The sequence below is a fragment of the Ambystoma mexicanum genome, chromosome 10 (genome assembly GCF_040938575.1).
Source record: "Ambystoma mexicanum isolate Mex_15411 chromosome 10, UKY_AmexF1_1, whole genome shotgun sequence".
Classification (NCBI taxonomy): Eukaryota; Metazoa; Chordata; class Amphibia; order Caudata; family Ambystomatidae; genus Ambystoma; species Ambystoma mexicanum.
In genome coordinates this window covers 861,828,553-861,842,910 of record NC_090932.1, presented here as the reverse complement: position 1 = coordinate 861,842,910, position 14,358 = coordinate 861,828,553, and the positions used below count along the sequence as shown (strand labels likewise).

At 44.8% G+C, this 14,358-nt stretch overlaps 1 protein-coding gene across 3 annotated transcripts in view; it reads right to left on the bottom strand.

Moving 5' to 3' along the window:
• The window catches only part of PRKCI (protein kinase C iota), a 1,761,305-nt gene that overhangs the window by 1,195,101 nt on the left and 551,846 nt on the right, over nt 1-14,358 (bottom strand). For all 3 annotated transcript variants that reach the window (XM_069618564.1, XM_069618565.1, XM_069618563.1), the window contains 2 exons: nt 3,714-3,764; nt 3,307-3,392 (listed from right to left, as the gene is read on the bottom strand). In XM_069618564.1, coding sequence (XP_069474665.1) covers nt 3,307-3,392; nt 3,714-3,764 — 137 coding nt within the window. The remainder of the gene's footprint in view (nt 1-3,306; nt 3,393-3,713; nt 3,765-14,358) is intronic.

Here is a 14,358-nt window from a genome sequence, read left to right as displayed (position 1 = left end):
CCCCTGAATTAAGGTTGTTTGGGAACGATTGCGCCCCATTTTACTTAAGAGAAATTATCTGGCTGCCTGCGTCAGAAATGAGAGAGCGCCCTAGGATGATGGTGCTTGGGTGGAAGGTGTGGCGTCGGGCATGCCGGATGATGGAGGACCCATTCCCATGCTGCCCTCAGATACCGCTGGTTGCACTGGCAGGGGGAGACAGGCAGCTGAGGGTGATAATCAGGACCCACTGGGAACCGGTGCGGTTAGTAACATTAGGGGACATTTGGCAAGAGGGGACCATTAAGGATTTCGAAGTGCTTGAGGAAGAAATGGGGTTACACACGGGCCAGTATATTACATATCATAGAATGGTACAGAGAATTCGGAAAACGTGGCCTGAAACAGTACTGGAAGAAGAACCAGATGCTATCATGGGGGCAATATATGATATATCGGAAGGGGGGCATGAGATTTATAGACTGTATGAGATGGTGATGACTAAGGTTGGGAAGGAGCTGACAATTGAGACTAGACTGGGAAGCGGAAGTAGGAGTCCCGATAGAGGATGGGATGTGGGAACGGGCCCTGGGATACCACAAGAAGTTGTCAAGGAATGCGAGACTGAAACAAATAAAATTGTATATAACGCACACAGCATACATGACACCTCTGAGGATATCCAGGTTTGAAAATGCTGGATGACAAGCATGTCCCAAATGCGACAAGGAAAAGGCTGACATGACACACATGTTCTGGTTATGCCCAGTAATTGAGCGTTTCTGGAGAGAAGTGGCACAGAAACTAGCAGAAAAGGGGGTCACGATCATCATAGACACTGCCTGGGCCTGCTTGCTGGGAGGGTTCCCCAGATCACAGAAACTTAAGCATGTTGGGCAACTGAAAGATTTAGCATATGTGCTTGCAAAACGAAGGATTGCCATGGGATGGAAGACGTGTCACAAGCCAAGGGTGGAGGTATGGTGGAGGGAGTTGCAGAAATGGGCGGAGGCTGAAACGATGGTATGGCAAGAGGCGAGCAATACAGGGGGGGATGAAGAGGCGGGAACCCTGATTGCATGGAAATCATTAACAGCAGAATTGTTTGGAGCACTACAAGTTCCGACAGAATCCACGGGAAGCGAGACCCCGCCACGTGCAACAGATACAGATTGCGAGGAATAAAATAGGCTCAGAAAGGGGGTGGGGTGGGTTGGGGGTAGCAGTGACCGAGATTAAGTATTGAACAATTGAATTGTTGTAAAATGCACTGCATGTTTGGTTTGTATTGTTGTTTGGTTTGAACAAATTAATAAAATTAAAAAAAATAAAAAATGTTGGGAAGGAGGCAGCCCCGTGCCACCCGCCTAGGCGCTTTAGACTGAGGCGAGATGCTTTCAAAGCACTATAATGGGCCAGGGGGTAGTGGGGGTGGTGAGAAGTGACACCTCCCAGTTTAACAGGACCCGCTGCGATATAACCAAATAGTCTATCCAGATAATACAGCATAAGGCGCAAGCAGACTTGCTATTTTGCGTAGATATTAGTAACCAATCCTCAGCCATGCCCGAGCTCCCATGAGGACAGCCCACATGCCCAACCGCCACAATGCGCATTCATTGTTTTAACAGTGTTGCAAAGACATGCTTTTTACCCAAAAGGAATGTGTCCTACAAGGCCACGATCAGAGACCGGCACTTGGTGTGCATGCTATCTCACACTGGCCAACGCATGACCCGGCCCATTCCCGGAGGCCCACGGGTTACAGCCCATATAACTAACTAAACCTTAAGATCCCTGAATTCCCTGGCACCAGGTGCCCTTTGACCAACAACCCCAAACTAACAAGTCCTGAGCTGTTCAAAGAGGACAGACAGGGTGCATTGTTGAAACGAAAATTGTGTGATTTGTACTGTGAGGCGCTGGGAGGGATGAATTATAGTTCAAAACGAGGGTTTAGACCTTGGAGCCGGATTGCGCAGAGCGGAGTGAGTGAAATGTGTGTGTGACGGTCAGAGTGCCCCAGAACCTCCTTTGTGTCAGTCTTAAGGCCTGCCAAGTGCACAGTACGAGTGATAAAATATCCGTACGGTAGAAGTATAATTAATTTGTTTTCTAACCTTCGATGTGAGAAGATGAGCTCCGCAGAACCCACGTGATGGAAGACAGACAGACTGGGACAGGACCAATAGACAAGCATCCCAATCAGCTGCGCAGGTTTTTACTGTATGTTGTTGCGTCATTATGACTGTGTATCTTTAAAGGTTTCTGCTTGATATGATATGGCATTTATAACGTGCCTATACACAAGTGTTTCAAGACGCGATGTACTTTTGTTTGGCAGAACGTTCTTAGCAGCAGAGTTCTTTGCGGTTGCTCTCATCTATGTGTGAGATTAGATGGACGTGGGCCTTCTTCCCTAGCGGGTTGTATTCTTTCTGGTAGGAGCGTTCAGGGGCATGCCTGGAGTTGCTTTGCTAGACGTTTGGCTGTTAACTCGGGCCGTCTCTGAATCGATGGGGGTTACCTAACCGGTCATTGACCACTAACTATCGCTGGTTAACATTGTCTCCTTTCATAAATATTTCAATATAAAATCTCCTTCTGCACTTTGGATGAAGCAAAGTCTAACCGGATGTGGGTAGATGGTAGGATGTCTGACCTCTAATAATGTTCTGTTGCATGTATCCAGGCCCCTCTGCTGTCCAGATACCTCCTTACTGATATGGGGCTTAAGCAGTCCACACTAAGCCCCTCTCATGGACAAGCCCTCTCCAAACACCCAAGTATTTATTTGATTAATTATATGAATTGTGATACCATGTGTTACCTGTTAATCTGGTAAGGCACCTCAGCATTAAGAGGTTTCCCTCATCCTTTGTCTATGAATCCTTCCTTCATCCTACCTATGTTTCAAAGCAGTTATAATTTGGCACGTTTGAACAGTTCAAAATCAAACATACTCCAGAGCAAATCGTCTGAATCTCTTACCAATAGATGCTGCAAAACTATGATCTTTAATCTCTTCAACCATGTTCTTCAACATTAGAATATCTATACGCAGCACAGGTTATGTTTTCTTTTATGTAAAAGAAAACGTGTCACCATACCCAAAGAATACAAAATGCTTTGTTAAGGCTTTCATTTGAATTTTTGAGCAAACACATGTTCCTATGCTGTCTAATTAAACTGAAAAATGGGAAAGTCTGCCTTCCAAACAAAACAAAAAAAATATGAAAAAGGTTTCAGGAGCATCAAGAAATACGCATTTTAATATGTACACACTTGTTCATGTCATATTCAGTTACACTGAGAAGTTCATCTTACCCGATTGAACCTTTTGGCCTGGAACGTGTGTCCATTTGCACAGTAAAGTTTTCTCCACCTACGTGCCCCGCGTCTGTAGATGGACTCTAACAAGGAAGACAACAACATGCATTAAAGTAACTGGAAGGTGGGGATATTCTTTTCTTAAGAGAAAGCAATTCATGTAAGAAAACGACCAAAGGTGAACTGGCGATTTGAAAGTCATGTAGACAAATGCCTGCTATGGGGTTTCAATGTTATTACTACACGAAAAGATTTTACTACTAAAGCGTACCAATACTGTTGCTACCCATTTGAAATGTCAGCATACAATTAAGAAAAGAATAGGATTGAGAAAACAAGTGCCACACTGGAATATTAAGTTGTAGATTGATACGGACACAGACTGTAGGTAAATGACAACTTACTATCTTCCCCAAAACAGGGCATTCCAGGTCTTTCGGGTACACAGGAGAACACTGCAAAGTGAAAAACAAAGGACACGTTTTCACAATGATAACTGTGGTTTTGCATGAAACATCGAGAAATGTGTTTAATAACTCTGAAAAACTATGAGCAAATTTATCAACTGTATTTTGCTGCGCTTGTTGAGCGATTTGCCTTGATTAACACTATGCAACTTTGCAGGGAACAGAGTGGGTACAGAGAGAAAATAAGCACTTCAAAGTTAACACTCTTTCCAATGTTCCAAATATGTCCACATCTTTTTAGGTTATGTCCAAGGGGTCTACTCACTATTTATCAACTTGTATTCCAACAGTTCTTTTCATATTTCCAAATGTCTGAAATTATAGCCCATGTCTCTCACTCAGAACTAAATAGGAGATACTCATAGTCAGATCATAGAGGCTATGTCAGTTTGGCACAGGCCAGAACACATGCATCGAAGTAATCAAATGCAAAATGATGTGTAATGATCCATAAGCTCAACAATCCATTGCCAATTATGTCACCAGAAGGACATTCATATTATGAACCTGAAAATACAACTTTTGTATGAATTTTGAGAGCTTGTTCTATATTTTGTATAACTCTAGAATGTAAGCACCAAAAATATGGAAGTGTTAGTATGGGATGAGGGGAGCCTGGATTTGTTAGGTTACGTTATTCGTTTTTTTATATTGCACACAGTATCATGGTAGTGAACTTAAAGCACCAAGTTTTCTCTGGGTAAAGGCAATTTCTGACCCTAACTAGGGGGACAGCTAAAACCATCCTCTATGAAGGTGTTGGGGGTGGGGAATGAAGGGGTGAAGGAGAGCAGGAAAGGGGACGGGGGGCATGGAGACAATTGTACAGGCTTAATTCACAGGTAGGGGAATACACAGTGGGGAGAGTGATTTTTGGGATGAATGTGTAGACCACAAGAAAATATAAATCAAGAAAAGGGACAAAAGCTATTCTTATTGGCCAGCAGAACTTTTGCAAACGCAGTTACTAGTGTGGCTGTGGTGATATGACGTTAAGTTATACTCTGGAAATGTGATGGCCCCGATGTATGCTCAAGAATGCCCAATAGTCATGCGAGGGATTTTAACCAGAAAAAGAGTTGCAAGTGCTACTAACCAGAAAATCATATTGGATTCTCTCCTGCTGATAGCTTGAGTAGGTTATGGAAAAAACATGCCTACTTCTGGAGGTGTCAGACAGAAATTGGATCTGGATTGTTCAGGGATACAGAAGAAAAGTTTGACAAAAATCTCCCCAAACAAGCGTCATAACAGATTATTGTCGGGTGAAGAAGAGAAAAAAGGTTCTGCTCTTGTGTGTAGCGAATTGGTAACCGTCTGGAATGAAGTATGAGAGAAGTAAATTAGGGTTCCATTTGTAAAATAATGGCGATAACCAAATCAAAAAGGAGGCTTTAGATTGAGCCAGGGCTCAAACTCACGAGGTAGCCAGTGATAATTGACTCTTGGTGAGTAAGAAATGGTGCCAAGTATGTATGTGTAGTGTGGAAGTGGCGAGTGAATTTATGGCTAGCTTTCAACTTGACATTTTCCCCACTGCATTAAGGACAACACTCTAAGAGGGCAACTGACTCTTCTGACCCGGGGATGGGTGTTTAGCCAATCAGGTGGCTTTAAACACCAGCTTAAAAAGTCAGCGTACGCCTGAGTTTTCCATAGACACCCGAGGACCTTCCTCAGGTGCTGCCATCTTGATTATCCAGACAGTCCTCTGGACCATTCCCGTTGTATCCGCCTGACACCAACCACCGACAGATCTGCACCAAAACAATGCGCAACCCTTCATTCAACCCCCCCAATCCCTCCCCATTTATATAAATATTGTATATAATGTCTTATAACTGTCCCACTATGCACCTGTTCCTACATGACTTGTAACTTGTAACCTCTAAGTAACTTGTAACGCGCACAGATACCTCCAGTGTGGAGCGTTATATAAATAAACAAACCTGCTCGACCGGAGCATTCTTCTCCAGTCTTTTTTCTGTTTACTGTGACAGTGGCCATCTTTTTATACCCACTGGAGAGTTCTCCCGCGCAATTTAAGTAAGTATTTGCACCCCGGACAAACCCCAGGATGCAATTAACAATCACCCCCTTGTCGAGGGTGCATACATGACTATTGTTAGGAAACACTTCTCCTTTAGGTAACTCCTACCCCCATACCATATAGACCCCCAAACCTTTTGTTTATTTTTTATTTCTTTTGATCGTTTTATCAAAGAACTAGAGGAAAAGAAAATACACCAAAACCAAAAACAGACATTAGAATTCTAGCCTAGACGGAAATAAACAAAGTATACCTCTCAAGTTTCCAGAAACACCCTTTACACACACAATTCCCCTAACAGGAATGAAAAGAGAATTTTTTTTTTTATAAATTAAAAAAAAAAAAAAAAGGATAACCATATTGAGCATTTAACACTGATTCATTTCTGTGCCCGCACAGTTCCAGCCCATAGTCAAATCGCAATATCCTCACAACATGAGCCCGCTAGCGACCATTTTGTTGCCATTACCAAACAAAGTGCTGGCAGAGCGCACTATACCTCCATACCAGGCGTCCCACTGTCAAGCATTAGATCACATTGTTCCTGAGACTAGGGCCTATTGGAGCCACCACAAGACCAAACCCCCACCTTCTCCAAATGCTTTGTGAGGGCTCCCCATTCTGCCTCAAAAGTGGGCAGGTCATCATGAGACATATTTAAGCTTCTCCATTAAATACACATCCCACACCTTCAACAACCAATCGGATGTATCTGGTGTGCCCCCAGTTTCCAATTGTTGGCCAGTGCCAGCCAGCCAGCCTGCCTGCCTGCCTGCAAAAGCGCTTCCCACTTTCTAGGAAATCAATAACCCTTATAATCTCACAGAAGGATCCCAGGTAACACACTCAACCATTCCAATGTCAATGGAATTCTCATGTAGCCCTTGATCCAACTCAAGAGCTCTGCCCAAAAGATCTGCACGACTGGCCATGTTGCCACATATGAAACAATATCCCGCTGTGACCACTAGGGGTGTCATGGTATTAGTTTTATGACGGTACGATAACCTTCTTGCCAAATGACGGTATATCATGGTTATCGCGGTATAGCAGGTGGAGTTAACAAATCTTAACAAATATTTTCTAAAAGGTCATAAACTGTCAGATTTATCATCACAAACAAAACCAGGCACCCAGGACCAGAATTGGGCTTTTCAAACATACTTTCCACTGAAATGTCACCCCTTGCTTCCACCAAACACAAACACACGTGTGGAGAGGAGGAGGGGAGAGCCCTGCTGCGACTGGCAAAGCAAACTTAACAGCTTATCTTACGTGGTCATTTAGGCTTTTGGCTCCCCCACTGGCTACTGGTGAAGATGAACTAGTTGCCATCTTGATAACCTGCACGCCACAGATCAATCGAGGCTGATGGTAGTATATGCGTGTGCGCATGAACACAAACACGCACTCTCTCTTTATGCGACAGCCTTTAGTTGACTTGCGGGCCAAAAGGTGTTCAGTAAACACGGACATGTCACCTTTGGTATGGCAGCAGTGAATACCCACAGAGATGAGTGAATTTTGCAGTGTGACTTATTATATGTAAATTCATTGATAGAACCAGGGAAATCCCCCACTGTCATATGTTTAGCAAACATTATCCATTATAAATACATAAACCCCAAAGCCGCCATCCCAAAGTAAACCCTTTTCCTTCTTGGCACTGTATTTATTCTTCCTATTGCTAACATATTGATTGTGTCAGGCACGTGTGGTTTATGGAATGGCATTAAAAACTGCTCCAACTGAAACTACTTGGCAGATGGCACATCCAACAGTGCAAGACCAAGACTGCGCAGCACTTGCTTTCTGCAGCCTTTCCAAATCAGACTGAAAAGCACACTTAACGGTATAAACGGTATACCGGTATAAACAATGTGACTGTTATTATTGGTCAATTAAGTGGTTCACGGTATCTTTAACGGTATACTGTTATACCGTTACATCCCTAGTGACCACATCCCTTGTAGCACTTGGGAGAGGAACCAGCGAACATCTTAGAAAGTGTATAAGGGTCTCTATGCCACCCCTGGAGGACTTAAGTTGTGTTCCATCGAATGTGTTGGGGGATTCCCATGAACTACCACTTTGAATATTTTATCCCACAATGTGTAGAGGAGAACCCCACCCACTGGTGATTCCCAAAACCCCTTGAACCGTTGTCACGATAATGTGTCACTAGTGACAAGAGACTTCTACATTTTGGAGACAATGCCCGTTCTTCCGACACAGATATCCAAGACCAATTCAAAGGGGATGAGATCCTAGCCAAGTTCACCTGCTATGTCGGGTTTGTAAGGTGGCTCTTCAACATCAAATAATCCAAAATAAAGATAAGAGGCCCCAACATGGATTGAACCACATCAAAGTATTTAAACCTTCCACCCCCTCAAACAAGTGGCATGCTCTCTCCAGACCCCGTCCGATCAATCCTGCACAAAGCATAAGCCCAACTTACCAAGATCAAGAAGGGGGACCCCCACAGCAAACTAAGGAGAGGGCTATATGGAAAGCATCCTGTTAGACGCTCCCTACCTCAACAGCAGCCACAACACCAACAGGGTGAGTACGGGCCATCTGCGGGACCAACCTCCGAGAGGACCACAAGAAATCTCTCACTTTCCCAGAATGAACCACCCAATCTTCTAGCAAAGTCATCTCTCCCTTGTTCCACGAGTACTATTAAATTGGCAGCCTTATAATAGTTTACAAATATGGAAATCCACAACCCCCATAATCCTTAGGGAGCGTATGCGTGGCCCTACTAGTATGGGCATTTTACCCAGCCACACAAACTTATACAGAAAATATAACAAAACATGGACCAGTGGATTGAGAATGACAAAATTCTCTTATTCTCTTGTTTGTTCCAAGAACATGTTTTATTCCAAAATACAAAAATACACTATATTTACTCTAAATGCATATATACAATAATTATACAATGAATTTCCTGTCTCACAACAATTTTTCCCATCACACATTCATACTCGCACTCGTATGTTCGAAACCTATCTTAACTTTTTATAAAGGGACACCTCATATCACCATCTACAAAACTATCAGTTGACAGATTTTTTTTCAACCCTTTCTTCAATACAGGTGTAATTGTCTTTACATCAATATCACAAAAAGTATTCCAGGTCAACACGTGTTTCGGTTGTCTACAATCATCACCACTACCAATCTTGCCCCTTGTTTCTTCAAACTTCATCAGGACACACAGCGAAGTACTCATTATGTCTTGCTTCAGATAAACTGGGGTGAGCCACACCATCTCCACATTTAGATGTCGGAGGGCGTGCAGATGTGGAATAGATTCCTCACAGACTCTCGTATTTGGATATATTTTTTTTACCTTGGCTCTCAATTCGACCGTGGGTAGCAAGGTCTCAGGTCCTGCTGTATTTCTTCTATAGGCAGGTAATCTTGTTATCAATATAGGGCGTATCCGTTCAGTTCACATCTCCACTTTAATGGATGGCATCTCCTCAACGATCTCAAGTTTCTTTACTTTGTTTTAAATGGTGCTGATGGGCGTCATCCTTTCAGCAACTCCTCGTTATCTCAATTTAGTTTCACAATACCTCAATGTTTCACACATCAAATGTGCATATAGGTTTGACTCGCTCCTCGCCGCGGTCTAGCATTCAGGCTACCCTCGTACACCTCTCATCTCTGACTGTCTCTGGCTGGCCTCCCTTGGCCCTCGTCCTACTCCCACCAATGAGGCTAAGAACCTCCAGGTCATCTTTGACTCCACGCTTTCCTTTTCTCCACACATCTCTGATGTCTCTAAGAAGTCAAACTACCAACTGCACATCCTTAGAGGTATTCTTCCTTTCCTCTCCTTCCCCCAGAAGCTGACTGTCTCTACAGCTCTGGTTCTATCTAGGCTGGGCTACTGCAACAGCATATTTCTAAATCTGCCTGCCACTACTCTCCGCTCTCTGTAACTCATCCAGAACAGGACTGCAAGATTTGCCCTTGGCCTCAAGCCCAGCGATCGTATCTCTCCAGCCCTGAAATCTCTGCATTGGCTCCCAGTGGCTGCAAGCATTAAGTTGAAATACCTTCCTACTCAAGCTCTTCGCTCCTCCACCTCCAACTCCCTCAGGGTCAGTCGCTTCTCCAAGCAACCAGTTGGTGGTAGATATCTTTCTTTGGCTGGGGTCTCCCTATGGAACAGACTCCCTGCCTCTCTGAAACTTGGAGCATCTTCGGTTCCGGAAGCACTTTAAGACCTTCCTCTTTGCTTCTGCCTTCTCTCTTCCTCTCCCCTGCTGATCTCCGTTTCGGCACTGGCTACCCTCTGAATATGGGCACAGAACCATGCCCACCCAGTTGCATACCCGCACTGCCTCCTGGCAACCCTTGCACTTGGGTCTGTATCTGCAACCCTACAGTGCCCTTACCTGCATTTATTAGACACCCGTTGTCCGCACTTAATTCTTGCACTTGCCACCCGATGGCCGCACTACCTGTTTTGATCATGTGTTCAGCACTTTCCACTCCTCCCTTGCACTTGCCCCCCCTTCCCTCTCCCCTGCACTTGCGCATTCTCAATGTCACTGGGCCCAGTAAGATTGTTGTTTTGTCCTCCCTTGTACCCCTCCCTTGCCTCGTTGCACCTTGAAACACTTGTATATGGGCGCAATATAAATAAAATATATTATAACCCCAAAGCCAAACCTTTCTAATAGGGCCTCCCCTAAACTGCCACTCGACCCTATCAAAGGCCTTTTCCGAATCTAAAGAAAGCAGACATACCCAAGTCTTTCAGAACCCTGGCGACCCCAAACAAAACCCACTTGATCGCCATAGATCAGAGAAGGAAGGACCCTGTCTAACATATTCCCGAAAACGTTTGCAAAATTTTTTACATCAATAACGAGGGATGTAGGTTGATAACACCCACAATACGCAGCATCCTTCCCCTCGTTGGGATAACAGTGATGACGGCCCCCAAATTTGTTTTTTGCAATGACCCCCCCGTACCACTAGCCCACCAACCCGCACGCAAGATTTCATTAAAAAGTCTAACCATGACTGACGCCAAAGTGAACTGGAACATTCTTGTAAAATTGAATCATGAAGCTATCATCACCCAGAGCTTTGCCACTCTTTATAGACTTGATCATGCCAACATCCTCCTCAACCGTAATCAGGGCTTCAAGACTTTTCACCATATCGGCAGACAGCCACAAGATCTCAAGAGCAAAGTAGGCCTCAACTTTCTCCTGTCTCCCACCACATTAAGACTAGTACAAGGTACCATAAAAATGATTAAATATCTCCACAATTTCCATTTCCTTTCCTTATACTTCGTATCGCCCATTGGTGTGTGAATGACAGCAACCCTTCTAGAAGCTTGTTGTTCCATTGAACGCCAAGCCAGTATCCAATATGCCATTTCCCCTTTTCCGTGATATTTTTGCTTAAGCTTCCACTCCGTCTTGTGTACCAATAGGGCCCTCAACTACACTTTAAGCAGGCGAAGTACTGGTGTTGGGTTAACATAGTCCCTCCCTTGACCTCCCGGCTGTAACTTACCCATCTTGTCCCTCAGGGATAGGTTTCTTGCTCTTCCTTTCTTCCTTACGGAATGGAACTGTTTGTATCAAGTCGCTATGCATAAATCCATCCCAACAGCCCCATTATCACTGAATTCAAAGTATTCTTTGATCTTTAGTAGTAGCTCTGGGGCTTTCTTTAAAGAGAAAGTCATTACATGCACAACTGCCCCTCGCACTTTTCTACCCCAGTGTCTACACAAGCGTGCACAAGGTCATGGTCTGACCACAGAACCTCACAAAAGGTCAACTTCAAGCACCCAATGAGCCATCATACCGTACACCAAAATCATGTCTATCCAAAAGAAAGACTCATGGGCAGCAGGGTAAAAAGTATAAGGCGGCTACCCATATGTAAGCCCTCACACACATCCCGAGCCCCAAGAGTTCTGTTCAGCTACCGAAAGCTCCTTGAGACCCTCTCCTGTTGCCTAGGGTTCTGAGAAGCCCTAGAGGACAACCAATCTCTCCTAGGGTGCAGTGCCATATTAAAATCCCAACCCACAAACAAGGACCCCTCCACAAACAGACAAAGTTCATGGCATACCCTCAACCAGAAAAGCAGCAGACCCTGATTAGGGCAAACCGATCAGACCATGACCATCACCCAGTCAGTGGAGCCCTTAAGAAAGGGGTAATATCATTCCCAAGCCACAAGCATATTTTTCACCTTAAAATTACAGTTTCCACCAATCAGTATGCATATCTCTTTTTTCTTTGCATCCCTGAAGCAAAGTAACCCCTACCCAGCCCCCACCCTTCAAAAAAGGTTACTTACCCCAAAGAAGGCGAGTCTCTTGTAAGCATAATATGTCCAATTTTAATATCCTAAACTCTCGCACAACTAATGTGCTTTTGTCTGTGAATTGAGCCCTCAAATATTCAAAGAGCCTATGTGGAGACCTGGATTTCAATCGGTCATCATGTCACTGCCCTACAATCTCACAATAGCTTCCAGGACCTGTGCGGGAAAGCCACCCAACTTCAGGCAAGGAAAGGAAAAAGCCAGCAAACACACACTACATACACCAAAACAACTGACTTAATACTGGAAAAACCCCCAGGAAAAACCCCACCCTTCACCCAATCTCCACTCTCCCACAAAGACGTTTGACTCCCCTTATTCCCCCATCTCAGAAACCTTCCGACCCCACTGGGCCGGCCAGAAACTACTACATGACGGCCCCCCCACACGCCCACCTGCTTCCCTTGCAAATTCACCAACGTTGGCAACCATCTTGAAGCCCCCAAGCAAAAGGTATAACAAAGTGGGAGTAGCCAGTCTTCCCAAGCTAGCACAGTCACTTCTTCAGCGACAGCGTGTTCCATTTCTTAAATGTTTGTGCGCCCTCAATCCATCTGTGCCCGCTTCTTCACTCAGGGCTTCCATCTCTGTCCACATGTCGTGCTTCCCTGTCACCACTATACTCCAATCCAAGCAGTTCCTCTGTAACTCGCAATATATCGTCTTCCGTAGTCAAGGTACATTGTGCACCTTCCCACTCAAACAAAATAGAGAACAGGAACTGTGAGAAACCTGAAAGCATCCTCACTTCTACTCCCCCTTGGATCCTCCTCTCAGGTGGCTAGGAAAAGGCCATTGATCTTGGATCCAGACACTGGGGGTGGTTATGCGAGGGAGGATCACCTAGGTGGAGGGACCACGGAGTGGGGAGAGGATGTTTTTGGGTGAGACATGGTATCCCCCCTTTCCCTTGTCAGAATGAACCCTGCCCTCTCCCTGCCTTCGTAGGTCATTGTCCGTCTTAACTCTTTCTTACACACCAAATGTCCAACAACCATTTCACTTTAAATTTGGGACGAGGAGCAGGCAACTGAAAATTGTGTACGCTTCCATTCATTCACACCACTTAGGTACTGAGACGAGAAAGGGAACTGTGGAGGAATATCATTCCAAAAGTCAAGCATGTCCAGCTAATGGGCTTTAAGTATGGTCAGGCAACTAAGGTAAAGGACTTGTGCATTATTACATAGAGCCAATATTCTTCAGCGGCCTCGAGACAATAATTAGACACTTTCTATGGGGTTGGGGGGGCATAGAATAGCACTCAAAACGCTTTATTTGCCATATAGCGATGGCGGAGGGCACCTCCCAAACGTATTACCTGGCTGCCCAGCTGCGATACGTGACAATGTGGATGTCTGAAAGTCATCACTGAAACTGGCCTGCTACGACTAACGGTGAAACCGACTAGACTCAAGGAAGTACTGTGGGTTCCCAGATGCTGCACGGGCACGCAAAGCCTACTAGTGGATCTGGGCAGACAGATATGGTAGGGCGCTGAAGCAGACATTTATTACACCCGTATTATCGAAACTTCCCTATTGTAGCAGATGCATGCACAGGTTTGACAGAACTAAAGGAGGTCAGACTGGGAGAAATTTGGCATATCAACTTGGGGTATATGTTCAAGAATGGAAAATGTAAAGAACTGCAATGCTTCATGCAGAACGAAGGACTGCCCGAAGACCAATTTCTAAGGTACATGAGGGTGGCAAAGGTGGCTAAACGGAAGTGGGTGGAGTGGCCAGCTGAGACAGCAGAGGACACATTAACCCTACTGTACTGCCTGGAGGATGGTTGGAGACCGACGTCACAGATTTATGGATGCCTGTTGGGAGTGGTTGGTGAAAGGAATGAGCGACTGAAAATTAAGTGGGAGGTTGATATTAGGTCGCAGATCAGAGTCACAATGGAAGCAGGTGTTCAGTTTTGTTAAACATGTGTCCCAGAACGCTCGGTTCTGTCTTGTTCAACTTAATGTATAACACCATACCTACATGGCTCCTAGCAGAGTGGCCCAATTTCATTTGGAAATGGCCTCAGCTTGTTCTTGGTGTGGTGTAGATGGGGCCAACCTGATGCACATGCTTTGAAAATGTTACCAAGTGTGGAAATTCTGGTTCAGTATTGAACAGGCTTGCAAGAAGTCAG